This window comes from Rhinatrema bivittatum, chromosome 8 (assembly GCF_901001135.1).
Source record: "Rhinatrema bivittatum chromosome 8, aRhiBiv1.1, whole genome shotgun sequence".
In the NCBI taxonomy this organism is placed as follows: Eukaryota; Metazoa; Chordata; class Amphibia; order Gymnophiona; family Rhinatrematidae; genus Rhinatrema; species Rhinatrema bivittatum.
The window spans coordinates 130,572,298-130,589,734 of record NC_042622.1 but is presented as its reverse complement, the minus strand read 5'-3'; the positions used below and the strand labels follow the sequence as shown (position 1 = coordinate 130,589,734).

The 17,437-nt window shown below is 46.1% G+C and overlaps 1 protein-coding gene across 1 annotated transcript in view; it reads left to right on the top strand.

Annotated features, from left to right (window-relative positions):
* Positions 1-17,437, top strand: part of LOC115097527 (collagen alpha-1(I) chain-like) — a 251,382-nt gene that overhangs the window by 175,236 nt on the left and 58,709 nt on the right. The window contains exons 17-18 of the mRNA XM_029613448.1: positions 14,097-14,150; positions 14,781-14,834. Of these exons, the coding sequence (XP_029469308.1) occupies positions 14,097-14,150; positions 14,781-14,834 (108 nt within the window). The remainder of the gene's footprint in view (positions 1-14,096; positions 14,151-14,780; positions 14,835-17,437) is intronic.

Genomic DNA, 17,437 nt, shown 5'->3' with positions numbered 1-17,437 from the left:
CCCGCCGGCTCCCGCCGCCGCCTGGATCCAACGCGCGCCCACCCGCCCGCCGGCTCCCACTGCCGCCGCCGCCAGGATGAACGGGCGCCCGTCCGCCTGCCGGCTCCCGCCGCCGCCTCGATGACCGCATGCCTGGGGGATTCGGAAAGTGACAGGTATTTATACATATATATAAACAACTTACGCTGCAATGTTAATATGGAGGTCGTCCATGGTTTTTTAACTTTACTCCCTTTGGTTTTACCCCCATTTTTTACACTTTATTCCCGTTTTAATTTTCGAACACCACACTAACACCAAGTAGAGGGTAGGCGGTAAACTAACAGGTTAAGGACGCGGCAAAATAGCGGGTTACAAAGGAGATAATCTGAGCGCGCGTCACAGTATCGGAGGGGAATAGCGAATTCCTTCATTAAACAGCTAATTCATTCATTTACATATCATATACATGCTGGGTGCGGAAAGGGTTATGCGTCTGTTTTAAGAAGCGCTAAGGACGCGTGAAACTGGAGACTGTATCGCAGAATCGCCTTACGCGTCCGAATTGTGCGCTCACAGCGGGTTACAGACGGGAAATCTTCAACCGCACGTTACAGTATCGATCTGATAGTGAGTAGGGTACCTATTGATTAATCTATCATAGAAGATTTTATTGGATTGTTAAATTTTTCTATTCCTTCTGTTCTCTAATGTTCCCATTTTATGGGTAACTTTATTTAAGGTTAAAATATCCAATATTACAATAGACAATAGACATCCACATTTCATTTTCATATGTCATTTCATGATTATTAAAAAAATTAATAGAGTAAATTAAAAAAAACTCTGCTGCCCAAAAGAGGGCATTCCTGCTCCACCTTATCATGTCTCAGTAGAGAAGGATTCGATCATCAGCTGCTTGGGTCCTAAAAGCAGAATTTAACTTCCCATCTTGGTCTTGCAATTCTAAAGAGACAACCCTTCTTATTTTTTTCTAGAAAAGTCTTTATTTGAAAATGAAAAAATAGCAGGAAAAGCCATAAAATGGAAGCAAACATTGGGGAAAAAATCCACTCAACACTTGCCAAAAGTCCCTGGTGGTCCAGCGGGGGTCAGGGAGCGACCTCCTGCACTCGGGCCGTCAGCTGCCAGTATTCAAAATGGGGCCGATAGCCTTTGCCCTCACTATGTCACAGGGGCCGACGTAGCATATGAAAGGAGAACAACCAATCAGGATTAGAGCAACCGTGGCCTATCAAATCATTTCAAAGAATAATATTTATTTATTTATTTATTTAAAGTTTCTTTTATACCGATAACCGTTTACACATCGCATCGGTTTACAGTTAAACAGGAACAATTGGGCAGAAGGTCTGTATGTAATCCATTTACTTAACATAGTCCTTTGTATTTTATGTTGGTGTTTTAGACTTGCTGATAAAGCATTGCTTGTCCCTCCCGACGCAGCCTCGGTGAAACACGGGTCCATGTCGGGGGACCCTTGCTATGTAAATCCAATTAATAACAGTGGAGTTGCCATATACCTGAATAATAAAAGGATTTATTTGAACAATTGAAGATGGACTATGTATCCTTCTTTCTGCACTTATCATGGTGAACTATTGACTTTGAGTGCAGCTGTTGCTCTAGTGTTCTGCTGGATACACCAACCACACAGGAAAAAAAAAAAAAAAAAGAGCAATCACTGAGAACAATCAGTTTTACTTTCAAAAACTCATACGAAAGTTACTGCTATTGGAGGATTAGGAGAGGGAAACAAGAATTAAATCTTAGAGGGGAAGGAGATTGAAGGGAGGTTGTTCCAGACAAAGCTGTGCGCCCCTTGGGCACACGCGGCTTGGGCGACGCACATGCCAATGGCTGCTGCGGGCCGATTTTATGGGTCCCTCTAATGTCTCAACCGGAAGACCTGTTACAGCATCGGGGCAAAGTTCCTTTCTTCACTCCCAACAAAGAAATTGAATAGCAGGTAATTTTTAGATGAAGACCAGCTCCTTCCCGATTTCGCTCCCTTCTCCCTCACCTCCAACTGAGTTTTAATAATTGCCTTTTTTATTTATTTTATTTTATTTATGTAAAGTTTTTCTATACCGACATTCGTTGGCAGATCACATCGGTTTACATATAACAAAAAACAATGTGTAACTGTTTTTAGAAATAACCATAGAAATAACAATAACCTTCAACTGATTGAGTAAATAATAAATGTAGAACTATGAGAATATGTGTTAACTTGTAATTCATGTTCTCAGAGGACAAGCAGGATGGTAGTCCTCACATATGGGTGACATCATCAGGATGGAGCCCAATCACGGAAAACTTCTGTCAAAGTTTCCAGAACTTTGACTGGCCCCTACTGGGCATGCCCAGCATGGCACTAACCCTGCAGCCAGCAGGGGTCCCCCTTCAGTCTTCTTTTTTCCGCGCAGCAGTAGCCTCGCGGTTTAGGAGCTCTGAACACATTCCTGACAGGAATTTTCCTCACGGACTTATTTAAAATAACTTTGCCCCACAGGGGTCCCTCCTCAAACTTTCTCTGGCCGCGGTACTCTGGTAAGTTTTTTCGCCGTTTTTCGTCAATTACCGTCGAGTTTGGCCCTCGCGGCCTACTGGCCGTCGACCGTACCGCGGCTCGATTTTTCTATGGCCATGGCGTCGGGTTTTCGTCGGTGCCCGGATTGTACTCACACCATGTCTATCATAGACCCTCATAGAGTCTGTGTAATGTGTTTAGGCCGTGAGCATGATGTCCTGACTTGCACCAAATGTGCCCTCATGACACCAAAAGGTCGCAAAGCCAGAAAGGAAAAGATGGGACTCCTTTTTCGTGCTCATACCCCGACGCCGTCCATCACATCGACGTCATCGGAACCGGCACCATTGAAGTCGCACCAACATCGACAACCGTCCGGTGACCGCCCGCCATCGACGTCTTCACGGCCATCGACTCCCGTTTCTCCCCCTCAAGATCGAGGGGATCGAAGGGAGAAACATTGGCATCGTAAGTCTCGGACCGTCGAGGGAGCGAAATCATCGACCTCACCACCGTCTGAGCCACCATCGAAGAAGCCCCATCCAGGAACGGCACCGATCACTCCTGCGACCGAGACATCGAGGCCACCCTCACCCGATCGGGGTTTGGGAGTCGTAATTCTGCCTGTAAAGGTGGTCCCTCCGATTGTGCCTCAGCCTCCCTCTTCCGTCACGGAGCCGGAGCTGATTGCCCCAGGTCTCCAGGAAGAACTGGAGCGGCTGGTCCAGGAGGCCATCGAAAAGGCGATGCAATGGCTCCAGGTCCCTCCGGCACCGACATCGGCACCGAGAGTGGAACCGGTCACCGACCCGATTCCAGCAGCGCTGGCACCGCTGCTATCCCGGATGGAGGTGCTCATGACTGCCCTTCCACCGGTGATTCCCGGGTCTCCGATGGCCCCGGTGCGCACCATGATGACAGCCTCATCAGGAGGAGAAACACAGTTTCGCATCCCTCCTTCGGGAGTTCTGCCTCAGCCATCGATGCTATGTCGTCCCTCGCCACCGATTTATTCATCGGGAGTGATACGCACATCGGCGCCATTGATGCCTTCGATACCGGCACCGATGCCTTCCAGGCTGTCCACGGTGCCCCCGGCGATTCCTTTGATTTTCTCTGAGCCTCAGCCGGGGCTTTCGGGTATTCAACCCCTTCTCGTCCTACAGGTCACCCTACTGATCCTTATGACACCTGGGATGATGATACTTCCACAGACACTGATGACTTACCTTCACCTCCCTCTCCTATTGATAGTAGAAAGCGTTCTCCTCCAGAGGACCTCTCTTTCATTAATTTTGTGAAGGAAATGTCAGAATTGGTCCCTTTCCAGCTTCAGACGGAGCAAGATGATAGGCACCAGATGATGGAGCTTCTCCAATTCCTGGATGCCCCTAAGGTGATCACTTCTATTCCCAATCATCAAGTTCTTCTTGACCTCCTCAAAAAGAACTGGGAAAATCCTGGTTCTCACAGGACAAGCAGGATGGTAGTCCTCACATATGGGTGACATCATCAGGATGGAGCCCAATCACGGAAAACTTCTGTCAAAGTTTCCAGAACTTTGACTGGCCCCTACTGGGCATGCCCAGCATGGCACTAACCCTGCAGCCAGCAGGGGTCCCCCTTCAGTCTTCTTTTTTCTGCGCAGCAGTAGCCTCGCGGTATAGGAGCTCTGAACTGATTCCTGACAGGAATTTTTCCTAACGGAATTAATTAAAAATACTTCGCCCCACAGGGGTCCCCCTTCTAGCTTTCTTCGATCGCGGTACTCCGGTAAGTTTTTTCACCGTTTTTTTCGGTTACCGTCGCATTTGGCCCTCGCGGCCTACTAGCCGTCGACCATACCGTGGCTCAATTTTTCCATGGCCATGGCGTCGGGGTTTCGTCGGTGCCCGGACTGTACTCGCACCATGTCTATCACAGACCCTCATGGAGTCTGTGTTTTGTGTCTAGGCCGTGAGCATGATGTCCTAACTTGCACCAAGTGTGCCCTCATGACACCTAAGGGTTGCAAAGCCAGAGAATGGAGAAGATGGGATTCCTCTTCCGTGCTCACACCCCGACGCCGTCCATTGCATCGACATCCTCGGAACCGGCACCGTCGAAGTCGGTCCATTGACAATCATCCGGTGACCGCCTGCCATCGACGTCTTCACGGCCATTGACTCCTGTACCTTCCCCTCAAGATCGAGGAGATCGTAGGGAGAAGCATTGCCATCGGCACCGTAGGTCTCGGACCGTCGAGGGAGCGAAATCATCGACCTCGCCACCGTCCGAGCCACCGTTGAAGAAGCCCCGTCCAGGAGCGGCACCGACCACTCCTGCGACTGGGACATCGAGGCCACCCTCACCCGATCGGGGTTTGGGAGTCGCGATTCCGCCTGTAAAGGTGGTCCCTCCGACTGTGCCTCAGCCTCCCTCTTCCGTCACAGAGCCGGAGCTGATTGCCCCAGGTCTCCGGGAAGAACTGGACCGGCTGGTCCAGGAGGCCATCGACAAAGCGATGCAACGACTCCAGGTCCCTCCGACACCGGCACCGAGAGTGGGAACCGGTCACCGACCCGATTCCAGCAGCGCTGGCACCGCTGCTTTCCCGGATGGAGGCGCTCATGACTGCCCTTCCACTGGTGCGTCCTGGGTCTCCAATGGCTCCGGTGCCCTCTTCGATGACTGCTTCATCGGGAGGAGAAACACTGTTCTGCGTTCCTCCTTCGGGGGTAGTGCCTCAGCCATCGATGCCATGCCATCCCTCGCCACCGATTCACTTATCGGGGGTGATACGCATATCGGCGCCATCGATGCCTTCGATGCCGGCACCGATGCCCCCCAAGATGCCGCAGTGCCCTTGGTGATTCCGTCAATTTTCTCGGAGCCTCAGCCGGGCCCTTCGGGTATCCAACCACCCTCTCGTCCTACAGGTCAGCCTGCTGATCCTTATGACTCTTGGGGTGATGATACCTCCACAGACACCGATGATTTACCTTCACCTCCTTCTCCTACTGAAAGTAGAAAGCGTTCTCCTCCAGAGGACCTCTCTTTCATTAATTTTGTGAAAGAAATGTCTGAGATGGTCCCTTTTCAACTTCAGACGGAACAAGATGATAGGCACCAGATGATGGAGCTTCTCCAATTCCTGGATGCCCCTGAAGTTATCACCTCTATTCCCATTCATCAAGTTCTTCTTGAGCTCCTTAAAAAGAATTGGGAAAATCCTGGATCCATAGCCCCAGTACACAGGAAGGCTGACACTACTTATCTAGTACAGTCAGCCCCGGGCTTTCAAAAGTCTCAGCTTGACCACCACTCAGTTGTGGAAAAGTCAGCTCAGAAGAAGGCAAAAAGAATGAAGCCACACTCCTCTATCCCTCCTGTCAAGGAACACAAATTCCTAGACAATATTGGTCGACGAGTGTTCCGAGGGGCCATGCTCTTCTCTAGAAATGCTGCTTACCAGCTGTATATGACCCAATACAACAGGGTCATTTTCAAACAGATACAGGACTTCTCTGAAACCCTGCCTGACCAATTCCAAGAACATCTTCAAACCCTTGTCAACAAGGGCTTTTGAAGCAAGGAAACACGAAATAAGAACAGCGTACGATATCTTCGACACCTCCACTAGAGTGTCTGCGACTGCCATTTCGGCACGGTGTTGGGCCTGGCTCAAGTCTTCAGACCTTCGCCCAGAAGTACAAGACAGGCTCTCTGACCTGCCCTGTATAGGAGATAATCTTTCAGCAAATAGTGGCTGAATTAAAGGACCATCAGGAGACCATCAAACAGCTCTCATCGATACCTTCTGACTTCCCTTCTAGACAGCCCTTCAAGAAGGACTCTAAGAAATCATTCTTCCACCCAAGGAAGTACTATCCTCCACCAACAAGGTCCCGAGTTACGAGGCCTTATCAGAAATCTCAGCCCCGCCAGCCCCAGGAGCAAAAGCCGCAAGCAGCTCCCCAGCCGGGGCCTGCTTCAGGCTTTTGACGTTCCCTTAGAGAGCAGCAGCCTGATCCCTCTGCCAGCCATACCAGTGGGAGGTTGATTGCGCCATTTTCACAGCATGTGGCAATCAATCAGAACTGACCAATGGGTGCTAGCAATCATTGCTCAAGGTTACCACCTGAACTTTCTTGCTCTTCCACCGGATTCACTACCTCTACGAGCGTGGAGAGTAAACGACCACACTGTCCCTCTGGAGCAGGAGGTTTCCCTTCTTCTCCAGTTAAGAGCAATAGAACCCGTCCCTCTTTCACAACAAGGCCTATGGTTCTATTCCCGGTACTTTTTGATCCTTTAAAATTCCGGGGGGCTTCATCCAATTCTGGACCTACGTGCCCTCAACAAGTACCTCCAGTGGGAAAAGTTGAAGATGGTAACCTTGGGCTCGCTTCTACCTCTTCTACAAAGAGGAGACTGGCTCTGCTCTCTGGACCTCCAGGACGCGTACACCCACATTGCGATAGCTTCAGCTCATCGCAAGTATCTCAGGTTTTTAGTAGGCCCAAAGCACTATCAATACAGAGTGCTTCCATTCGACCTAGCATTGGCATCACGAGTCTTTACCAAATGTCTCGTGGTTGTTGCAGCTTTTCTCAGGAAAGAAGGTGTTCACGCCTACCCCTATCTAGACGACTGGTTAATCAGGGCCCCAACCCAGCAAGCTGCTCGATCGTCCCTGGATTTGACCCTACACACTCTAATTTCTCTAGGATTTCTCGTCAATTACGAGAAATCCTATTTAGTCCCATCTCAAACCTTGTCGTTCATTGGGGCAGCCTTGGACACCTTACAGGCAAAAGCCTTTCTACCTCATCAACGAGTGCAAACCCTCGTATCTCTCGCTCACCAGTTGCAGTCTCAGTATACAGCAACAGCTCGACAATTCCTTGTCCTTCTCGGACACATGGCGTCCTCAGTCCATCTCACACCATTGGCCCGCCTGGCCATGAGAGTCACGCATTGGACTCTGAGGTCACAATTGATTCAAGTGACTCAGCCTCTGTCAACCATTGTCCACATCACCGACGCAGTCCGTCTCACCTGGTGGAAAGATCAGAACCATCTTCTCCAGGGACTGCCTTTTCATCTGCTAGATCCTCAACTCATTCTCACCACCGATGCTTCCAACCTCGGCTGGGGAGCTCATGTGAACGATCTGCAGTCACAAGGATTTTGGTCTCCAGAGGAAGCCAAACACAAAATCAATTTCCTGGAACTTCGAGCGATGCAATATGCTCTCAGAGCTTTTCAGGATTCTCTATCAAATCACGTTATCCTGATTCAGACAGACAACCAGGTGGCCATGTGGTACATCAACAAGCAGGCAGGCACATCCTCCTTCCTTCTGTGTCAGGAAGCTGCGCAGATTTGGGCGGAAACGCTCTCCCGCTCGATGTACCTCAGGGCCACCTACTTGCCAGGAGTACACAATGTCTTGACAGACAAACTGAGTCATGTCTTCCAACCACACGAGTGGTCGCTCAAACCCTCGGTAGCAATCTCTTTTTTCCAACAATGGGGTTATCCCTAAATAGACTTCTTTGCATCCCCTCAGAACCACAAAGTGGAGAATTACTGCTCCCTCATTCAGAGCGAGCGCTCTCAGCCCAGAGATGCATTCTCCCTCTCGTGGGCAACCTCTCGTGGGCAACCGGCTTTATGCATTCCCTCCACTTCCTCTTCTCTCGAAGACTCTCGTGAAGCTTCGTCAAGACAAGGGAACCATGATCCTGATAGCACCTCACTGGCACGCCAAGTATGGCTTCCCATACTCCAGGATCTCTCCATCCGCAGGCACATTCCTTTGGGAACGCACCCGCTTCTGATCACTCAGAACAACGGATGTCTATGCCATCCCAATCTTCAGGCCTTGTCCCTGGCGGCATGGATGTTGAAAGGTTAATCCTTCAACCACTTAACCTTTCAGATTCGGTTTCTCGTGTCCTGATTGCTTCACGGAAGCCTTCCACAAGAAAGTCTTATTCCTATAAATGGAAAAGGTATACATCATGGTGTTATTCGCAATCCCTTGATCCTTTTTCCTGTCCAATCCCAAGGTTTTTGGACTATCTCTGGCATTTATCGGAATCAGGTCTAAAGACCTCTTCCATCAGAATGCATGTCAGTGCGGTAGCCGCCTTCCATAGAGGTGTCGGGGATGTCCCTATATCATTACAACCCCTTGTAACTCGTTTTCCTAAAGGCTTACTCCATATCAAGCCTCATTTACGTCCTCCGGCCCCTTCTTGGGACCTTAATCTGGTTCTCAGGCGGCTCATGAAACCACCCTTCGAACCTCTTCACTCCTGTGACCTAAAATGTCTCACATGGAAAGTGATTTTCCTTTTGGCTATCACTTCAGCTCGCAGGGTTAGTGAACTACAGGCCCTAGTTACCTATCCGCCTTACACTAAACTCCTGCAGGACCTGGCGGTACTCCGCACTCACCCTAAGTTTTTGCCTAAGGTAGTTTCGGAGTTTCACATTAATCAATCCATCATACTACCTATCTTCTTTCCAAGGCCACATTCCAACCCAGGGGAACAGTCTCTGCTTACCCTCCTGGTTGGCAGACTGCATATCTTTTTGCTATCAGCAAGCAGGCATTCCTTTCCAAGACCGTGTTAAAGCACACTCTTTGAGGGCCATGGCGACTTCAGTAGCACACCTACAATCGGTGCTGCTTCCTGACATTTGTAGGGCTGCCACTGGAGTTCTCTCCACACTTTTGCAGCCCACTATTGCCTAGACAAAGCCGGAAGACAAGATTCCATCTTCGGCCAATCTGTCCTGCGTAACCTATTTCCAACGTTATGTAGCAACACCCTTGCGCCTGCCCGGAAGGGTTCAGGATGTCCTCTGCCAAATTCCACCCCAGTTGTTGTGCCTGTTGCATGCCGTTGGGTACATTTGTTGCATGTTCGGACATCCTCAGCTCGGTACTCACCCATATGTGATGACTACCATCCTGCTTGTCCTGTGAGAAAGCAAATGTTGCTTACCTGTAACAGGTGTTCTCACAGGACAGCAGGATGTTAGTTCTCACGAAACCTGCCCGCCGCCCCACGGTGTTGGGTTCGTAACGTTTTGTTTCATTTTTTCGGCACTACCTGTAGCTATCAAATAAGACTGAAGGGGGACCCCTGCTGGCTGCAGGGTTACTGCCATGCTGGGCATGCCCAGTAGGGGCCAGTCAAAGTTCTGGAAACTTTGACAGAAGTTTTCCGTGATTGGGCTCCATCCTGATGATGTCACCCATACGTGAGGACTAACATCCTGCTGTCCTGTGAGAACACCTGTTACAGGTAAGCAACATTTACTTTACCCCATCTATTGAAGCAGTCAAAATTGCCAAAAGTGCCTGTCGAAAACCTTAGTTACAGACGCTTACTATATTAAAGACCGTCATAATAGGCTTCATTGAGCAGTGATGACTTTATATCTCAGCCTTATTTTTAATCATAGGTCTGATAGTTATTTATTTTTCAATATTTTTTCTTATATGCTGTGCAAAAGTTCATCTTAGCTTTAGGGTGAAACTCTGTCTTTTTTCAACATCTATGAAGCCTTGCTTCCTTAACATGCCCGACATGGGTGCATGTTTCGAACAGCCAAGTTTTTTATCAAGGGCTCAATAACAGCGTCTACAACAAAATGTAGGTGGTCAATATTATATCAAAAGATAAAAAATATCTATAAAATACAGTGGGCAAAAACTCTTTCAGTATTAATGGCGATATATTGTCAGAGACTTACTGTAAGTGAATTCAGTGATCATATAGCATGGCGTTTCTGCATTTCTTTTCCTGTGACCGCACCAGAAATACCAACCTTATAAATATGCAATGCACTTTAAATTAATTACATGGCAAATAGAAGGAGAGGATTATGAATTGAGGTGGGGGGGGGGAGCAGGAGGATGCATACGGGAAGGCAGATATGGGTGTCAATGGGAAGGGGTTGAGTGGCATGTTGGGGGAGTAGTGGAAATAGGGGGGAGCGAGCGAGTAAATAGAGGAGGATCATGAAAATGCCTGTTTGAATAGCCAGGTTTTCAGGTTTGGTTTTTTTTTTATTTTTGTAAACAGTGCTCCTGGCGTAGGTCAGGGGGCATGCTATTCCAGATTGTGGGCCCTGCAATGGATAGAGCCCGCTCTTTCGTGGTGTTGAGATGAGTGAGGTTTGGAAAGGGTGTGTATAAGGTTGCCCTATAGTGATATCTTGTGGAAATGTAGGGAGTCTTTAAGCCAATGTTTATCTTGGTTGTGTAATGTTTTATGAATGAGTGAAAGGGTCTTGTAGAGACTTTGGGATGAGATTGGGAGCCAGTGTCTTTGTCTGGAGAAGACTGAATGCTTTGCAGATGGTGCTAACTTTTTCACTGAAGCAACATAAGAATATAAGGTGATATTCCTCATAAGAGTCCCGGACCATACAGCTCTCTTCATTGGATAGTAACATGAAAGATAACACCTGAAGAAGGAAACCTTTGTGGTCTAAAAAGTTTATGTATGATTTTATTTATTTATTTGGATTTGACATGCCTTTCCATAACAAAATGCCCAAGGTGAGGAACAACAATATTGAGAACCTAAGATTTAAAACAAGACAGAACATACAAAAATAGTAACCACAACTAGCATGAACAGCATAAGAGCATGCCATACTGGGTCAGACCAAGGGTCCATCAAGCCCAGCATCCTGTTTCCAACAGTGGCCAATCCAGGCCATAAGAACCTGGCAAGAACCCAAAAACTAAGTCTATTTCATGTTACCATTGCTAGTAATAGCAGTGGCTATTTTCTAAGTGAACTTAATTAATAGCAGGTAATGGACTTCTCCTCCAAGAACTTATCCAATCCCTTTTTAAACACAGCTATATTAACTGGCAACAAATTCCTGAGTTAATTGTGCGTTGAGTGAAAAAGAACTTTCTCCGATTAGTTTTAAATGTGCCACATGCTAACTTCATGGAGTACCCCCTAGTCTTTCTATAATCCGAAAGAGTAAATAACCGATTCACATCTACCCATTCTAGACCTCTCATGATTTTAAACACCTCTATCATATCCCCCCCTCAACCAGCTCTTCTCCAAGCTGAAAAGTCCTAACCTCTTTAGTCTTTCCTCATAGGGGAGCTGTTCCATTCCCTTTATCATTTTGGTCACCCTTCTATGTACCTTCTCCATCGCAATTATATCTTTTTTGAGATGCGGCGACCAGAATTGTACACAGTATTCAAGGTGCGGTCTCACCATGGAGCGATACAGAGGCATTATGATATTTTCCATTTTATTCACCATTCCCTTTCTAATAATTCCCAACATTCTGTTTGCTTTTTTGACTGCCACAGCACACTGAATCGACAATTTCAATGTGTTATCCACTATGATGTCTATTATTTATTTATTTATTTAATACATTTATATACCATTTCACCAAATGCTAGAGATGACCGAAGCGGTTTACAATATATTCAAAGAAAACTTAAAATAAAGTAATTTTATAGAAATAAAATAAAGTAAAATAAAACGTAAGTAAAGAAACAAAAAGCAAAAATTACATTAAACATCATGATCAATATCCAAAAGTAAAAATTTGCATAACTTTAACATTAAATTTATAAATTAAAACTAAAACAAAAGTGATTTGCAAAACTTGTCTAGATCTCTTTCTTGGGTAGTAGCACCTAATATGGAACCTAACATCGTGTAACTATAGCATGGGTTATTTTTCCCTATATGCATCATCTTGCACTTGTCCACATAAAATTTCATCTGCCATTTTGATGTCCAATAGTAACTAGCAATACTTACAATACTTAAAATAAAACATAAGTATTAGAAACCACTAATAAATATAGGGGCAGATTTTATAACCTGGGCGTGCGGCCTACATTTGTGCGCGCTACCCGGCGCTCACAAATCTATGCCTGATTTTATAACCTGCACACGCAGCCATGCACATGTTATAAAATCCGGGGTCGGTGCGCGCAAGTGGGTGCATATTTGTGCACCTTGCGTGCGCCGAGCCCTAGGGGAGCCCCGATGGCTTTCCCCGTTCCCTCTGCTCCCCCACCTTCCCCTCCCTTCCCCTATCTAACCCACCCCCCAGCCCTACCTAAATCCCCCCCCCCCCCCCACACCTTTATTTCAGGAGTTATGCCTGCCGGCACGCCATCCGGAGGCGCTGTGCCAGAGGACTCGGGTCTGCCCCCGGACCGTCGCCCCGGCCCCTGCCCTCTTCCCGTATGTCCCGGGGCTTGCAAGCGTTGCCAGGACATACGCTTGCAAGCCCCGGGACATACGCGCGTCCCGGGGCTTGCACGCGTTGCCGAACCTATGCAAAATAGGCTCGGCGCGCGCAGGAGCAGGTTTTCAGGGTTGCGTGCGTAAGTTACGCGCATAACCCTTTGAAAATCTGCCCCATAGTATAAGATCATAATAGTATGAGCACACTTATGAAGCCATCCAATAAAAGATCACAGCTGGAAAGGAATCCACTTAGATGTAAAAAAAAGTGACAAGTAGCTATATCTAACCTTAGTTATAGGTTCAGTGAGATGCCACATAATCTGCTTTGAAACAAGCACCAAATAAAATACAGATTGTGCTCAGAAAACAATACTGAGCTGTGCAGCAAGTTATCCAGGAAACTTTAGCCAGGATATTCAGCAGGAATTACCTGGAAAAGTCTGCTGCTGAATATATACAGCTAAAGTTACCCAGTAACTGTAGGTCAATGATCTACCATGACCAGACATGCCCAGCAATCCTTACCCAGGTAGCACTGAATATCAGCCCCCAAAATGACCCCTGCCCTGACTTACCCAGGTAATATTTAGCCAGTCAGTGAATGGGAATTTCAAATCTTGGGGTTTGTTCGGCTAACTCAAGTTAGTTGGGCAAACCTTTTTGAATATTAACCTCAATGTTTTCTTTCTGCATTGAATGATTAGAACACTGCAGTGTCAGCATATTATAAAGGTGGTATAAACTTTATTTTTTAAAGGTCCAGTAATGGTAGGGGATTGGTGTTAGGTAAATTAAATGATTTTTTTTTTGGAGGGGGGGGGTTTCCAGTAATTTTCTCCTGCTCTTTTGGACTTCCCACTGTCAGAATAGCTTAACCTGAGACCATGGCTCCATAAGACTTCATTTGTAGTTACCCATGGGGCTTCTCTCCACCACCCTGATTTTCAAACCTCTTAACCACACATCCTCCAGTGGCAGCCTTCAATTAGGGACTGCAGATTGTGAATCCCTCTGGATCTGTGCACTTGCAACCTGAGTCTGGCCACCAGGTATAACCATTGTGTGATGGCCAGGACTAATTGTGCAGCACCCCCTCCCCCCCAGCTATGAATGCTGCGAGGTCCACATTCATAGCCTCCCTGGCTTTGAATGTGGACCTCACAATGTCCCCAGCCCCAGCCCAAGGAACAGAAACTGGACTCTGGAATTGAACCCCGAAGTTCTGCATGGCAGCACATGGCATTGTCATGGGGCTGGCCCATATAAATGACTTTAATGAGTTCTCTCCTTTTATTTTGTTCCTTCCTCAGGGAGAAGAAGGACAGATTGGCCCTGTAGGACAGAATGGAGGCGAAGGACCAAAGGTCAGTGCAGTATTACGTACCTAGCATTGTTAGAGCTGGAAGGGCTTCCTTGTGGCTTTTCCAGTACCTGGCATAGTATGCAGAAGGAACATAGACTTTACTCACCACTGGTTACCTTCCAAGACTGGAAGAAACATGCATGTTTGTTCAACGGTTGTGTTTGCTGCTGTTTTATTCAGTCTTATATCAACTTGTGCTGTTTATTGTTTTTTGTTTGTTTGTTTGTTTTGCTTTGCTTTGTGTAGAGGTTAGAAGCCACTTTATGGTGTAACTACTCCATAATATATTTTAATGCATAAAAAGAATAATTGCATTTCTCTGTAGCAGAACTGAGTGGCTTAGTAGATTGGCGTAAAGATACAGAGCCCTTCACTTCTTCAGATCAGACCTGTAAAAAACGATGGTGCCGTTCCAGTATCCACTAAACAAGCACAATATCATTAAAACCATTGTTCCATAGCCAAAATCTCAAATTGCTACCCTCTGCTGCCAGGTTAAATTCCTCAAACTGATAGTAAGCATGTCTGAGAGTATCTTAAGGTCATTTGGTTGCCATGGCATCTCCCAACCCCCAGCCCAAATAGCTTGTGCACGAAATGACTGAATGGTATTTCCTTTTATGAATTCCAGGGCAGTCGGGGAGCAGATGGCCTTAAGGGAATAAGAGGACCCAGAGGAGACAAGGTAATCAGCTGCAGCCTTTGCAATTCATCCATCTGCTCACAGCCTGCCCTTTCTAGTTTTCAGATTGAATGAGTAATATATCATAATGAAATGAAATGAACAAGGAGGATCATCTGGCAAGCCAGCATGTGCAGAGGGTGCAAGGGATGTGAAAATTAGTTGGGTTTGGGCCTGTGGAAACTGTGCAGGGCACTACTGACTGAAAACACAGCTTCCATTTTGCATAGGAGTAACTCATTTCAGCTGACATTGCTTGGCTTTTTCTTTTGCAGACCTAGGAATGTGCTGGTCCTTTACATAGTAGCATAGCAAATGAGCACAGAAAAAAACCAAAATGGTTCATCCAGTCTGCCCAGCATGTTCAGGGTTGTAACTATCGCTCCGTGCAGTTACTCCTGTGCGTTCTCTTTAGGGTTGTAACTGCAGCTCCTTGCTGGTTACCCTCGTGATTTCTGATTAGGTTTGTAACTGCCGCTCAATGAAACTTATACCCTAGTCTATTTATCTCTATGCAGTCAAATCTTATAAACCTTGTCCTACTCTTAACATGTCTTAACTACAGCCTACATTATGCTCCTTAATTATTTTATTCTATGTTGTTGTTCCCAGTTATTTGTATCCAAGTTCGAATCATCCTGTTTCTTGTAAGACAACTCCTTGTCATGGTTATTGTTTTGAATGTAAACCGACTTGATTAGTAATTCTGTTACTGGAAAATCGGTATATAAAAATGCTAAATAAATAAATAGTCTTCTAAGGTTGTAACTACCGCTCTGTCCAGGTTTACCCCCCCATGCCTTCTGTGTAGAGTTGTAACTGCAGGTTACCTCCATCTGTTTTAGGGTTATATCAACCATTCCTTGCAGGCCACCCTTTTGTCTTTAATGGAAACATAATACTAAAATTTCATTGTGGTTTTGATTTTTCTTGCTAATAAAGGACCCTCTGTGTTTATCCCTTGCTTTCTTTAAATTCTGCTACAATCGTTGTCTCTACCACCGCCTCTGGGAGGCCATTCTGCGCATGCTGCGCTCTTTCCATGAAAAAGAAAATATTTTCTGATTATATTACTGAGTCTACCTCCTTGGAGCTTAAAGCTGTGATCTCTAGTTCTATAGCTTCCTTTTCATTGTAAAAGGTTCATTTGTGTGTTAATATCTTTCAGATATTTAAATTTCTTTTTCATATTCCCCGTTTCTCCTCCTCCTCTCTAAGGTAAACATGGCTAGGTACTGAAGTCTCGTCTCATATGACTTTGGTGCAGACCTCATAGACTATAACACAATTCATTACACTGTCATAATGTCTGTAGCTGCTTCAGAGGCTTGAAAGGGAACTCATTTCATGTGTCTAGAACTGGAAATTAAAAATAATAACCCTATTTGGAAGAAAATGGTTGGTGTTTGGGAGTCGATTACTTCCATCCTTCTATTTTTGAACTAAAGTTAACGGAAGCACTGGAGGTATATGTTCTCAGGAAGAATGCTGAGACTGTGGTGCTGGGGATGTAATGTTGGGGTTGGGTAAAACTGGTAGGAATCAGGAATAGTACAATGGGGTCATGCTTGAGGAAGAGTGGGGTCATGCTTGAGGAAGACTGGGACAAGGGCTGGATGTAGCAAAGGCACCTTCATATTTAACTACCAATGTATTAAGAACATAAGAAATTGCCATGCTGGGTCAGACCAAGGGTCCATTAAGCCCAGCATCCTGTTTCCAAAAGAGGCCAAACCAGGTCACAATAACCTGGCAAGTACCCAAACACCAAGAAGATCCCATGCTACTGATGCAATTAATAGCAGTGGCTATTAGCTAAGTAAATTTGATTAATAGCAGTTAATGGACTTCTCCTGCAAGAACTTATCTAAGCCTTTTTTGAACCCAGCTACACTAACTGTACTAACCACGTCCTCTGGCAACAAATTCCAGAGCTTAATTGTGCGTTGAGTGAAAAAGAATTTTCTCCAATTAGTCTTAAATGTGCTACTTGCTAATTTCATGGAATGCCCCCTGGTCCTTCTATTATCTGAAAGTGTAAATAACCGATTTCACATCTACTCGTTCAAGACCTCTCATGATCTTAAAAACCTCTATCATATCTCCCCTCAGCCGTCTCTTCTCCAAGATGAACAGTCCCAACTTCTTCAGCCTTTCCTCATAGGGGAGCTGTTCCATTCCCTTTATCATTTTGGTTGCCCTTCTCTGTTTATTGGTGTTTTCCTGCAAGTAAACTGAGAACCCAAAACATTTTACAAGAAATGCAAGGAGGGCTTGGGAGATGAAGGTAAAAGCATAGGCAGCACATGGTGGGACTGGGTTGAGAGGGTTTAGCAAAAGGTGAGTGCAAGGTTAATTGGAGCCTGGGAGAGTGAATGAGAGGTAGGATTTTGGCATAGGTGGGCTTTGAGAGTGATAAGGAGAAGCAGTTGGTTGGCATGCAAAGCTATAAGGAAATGGAATGGAGTTTGCTTATCAAGTTAAAAGCACCTGTTATTGTTAAAAAAAAAAATCTTGAACGCTGCCATATTAGGTCTCACCAATGATATATGCATAGGTATTATTACCATCTTTTATTTTTTTTATGACTGTTCTATTGTATGCCA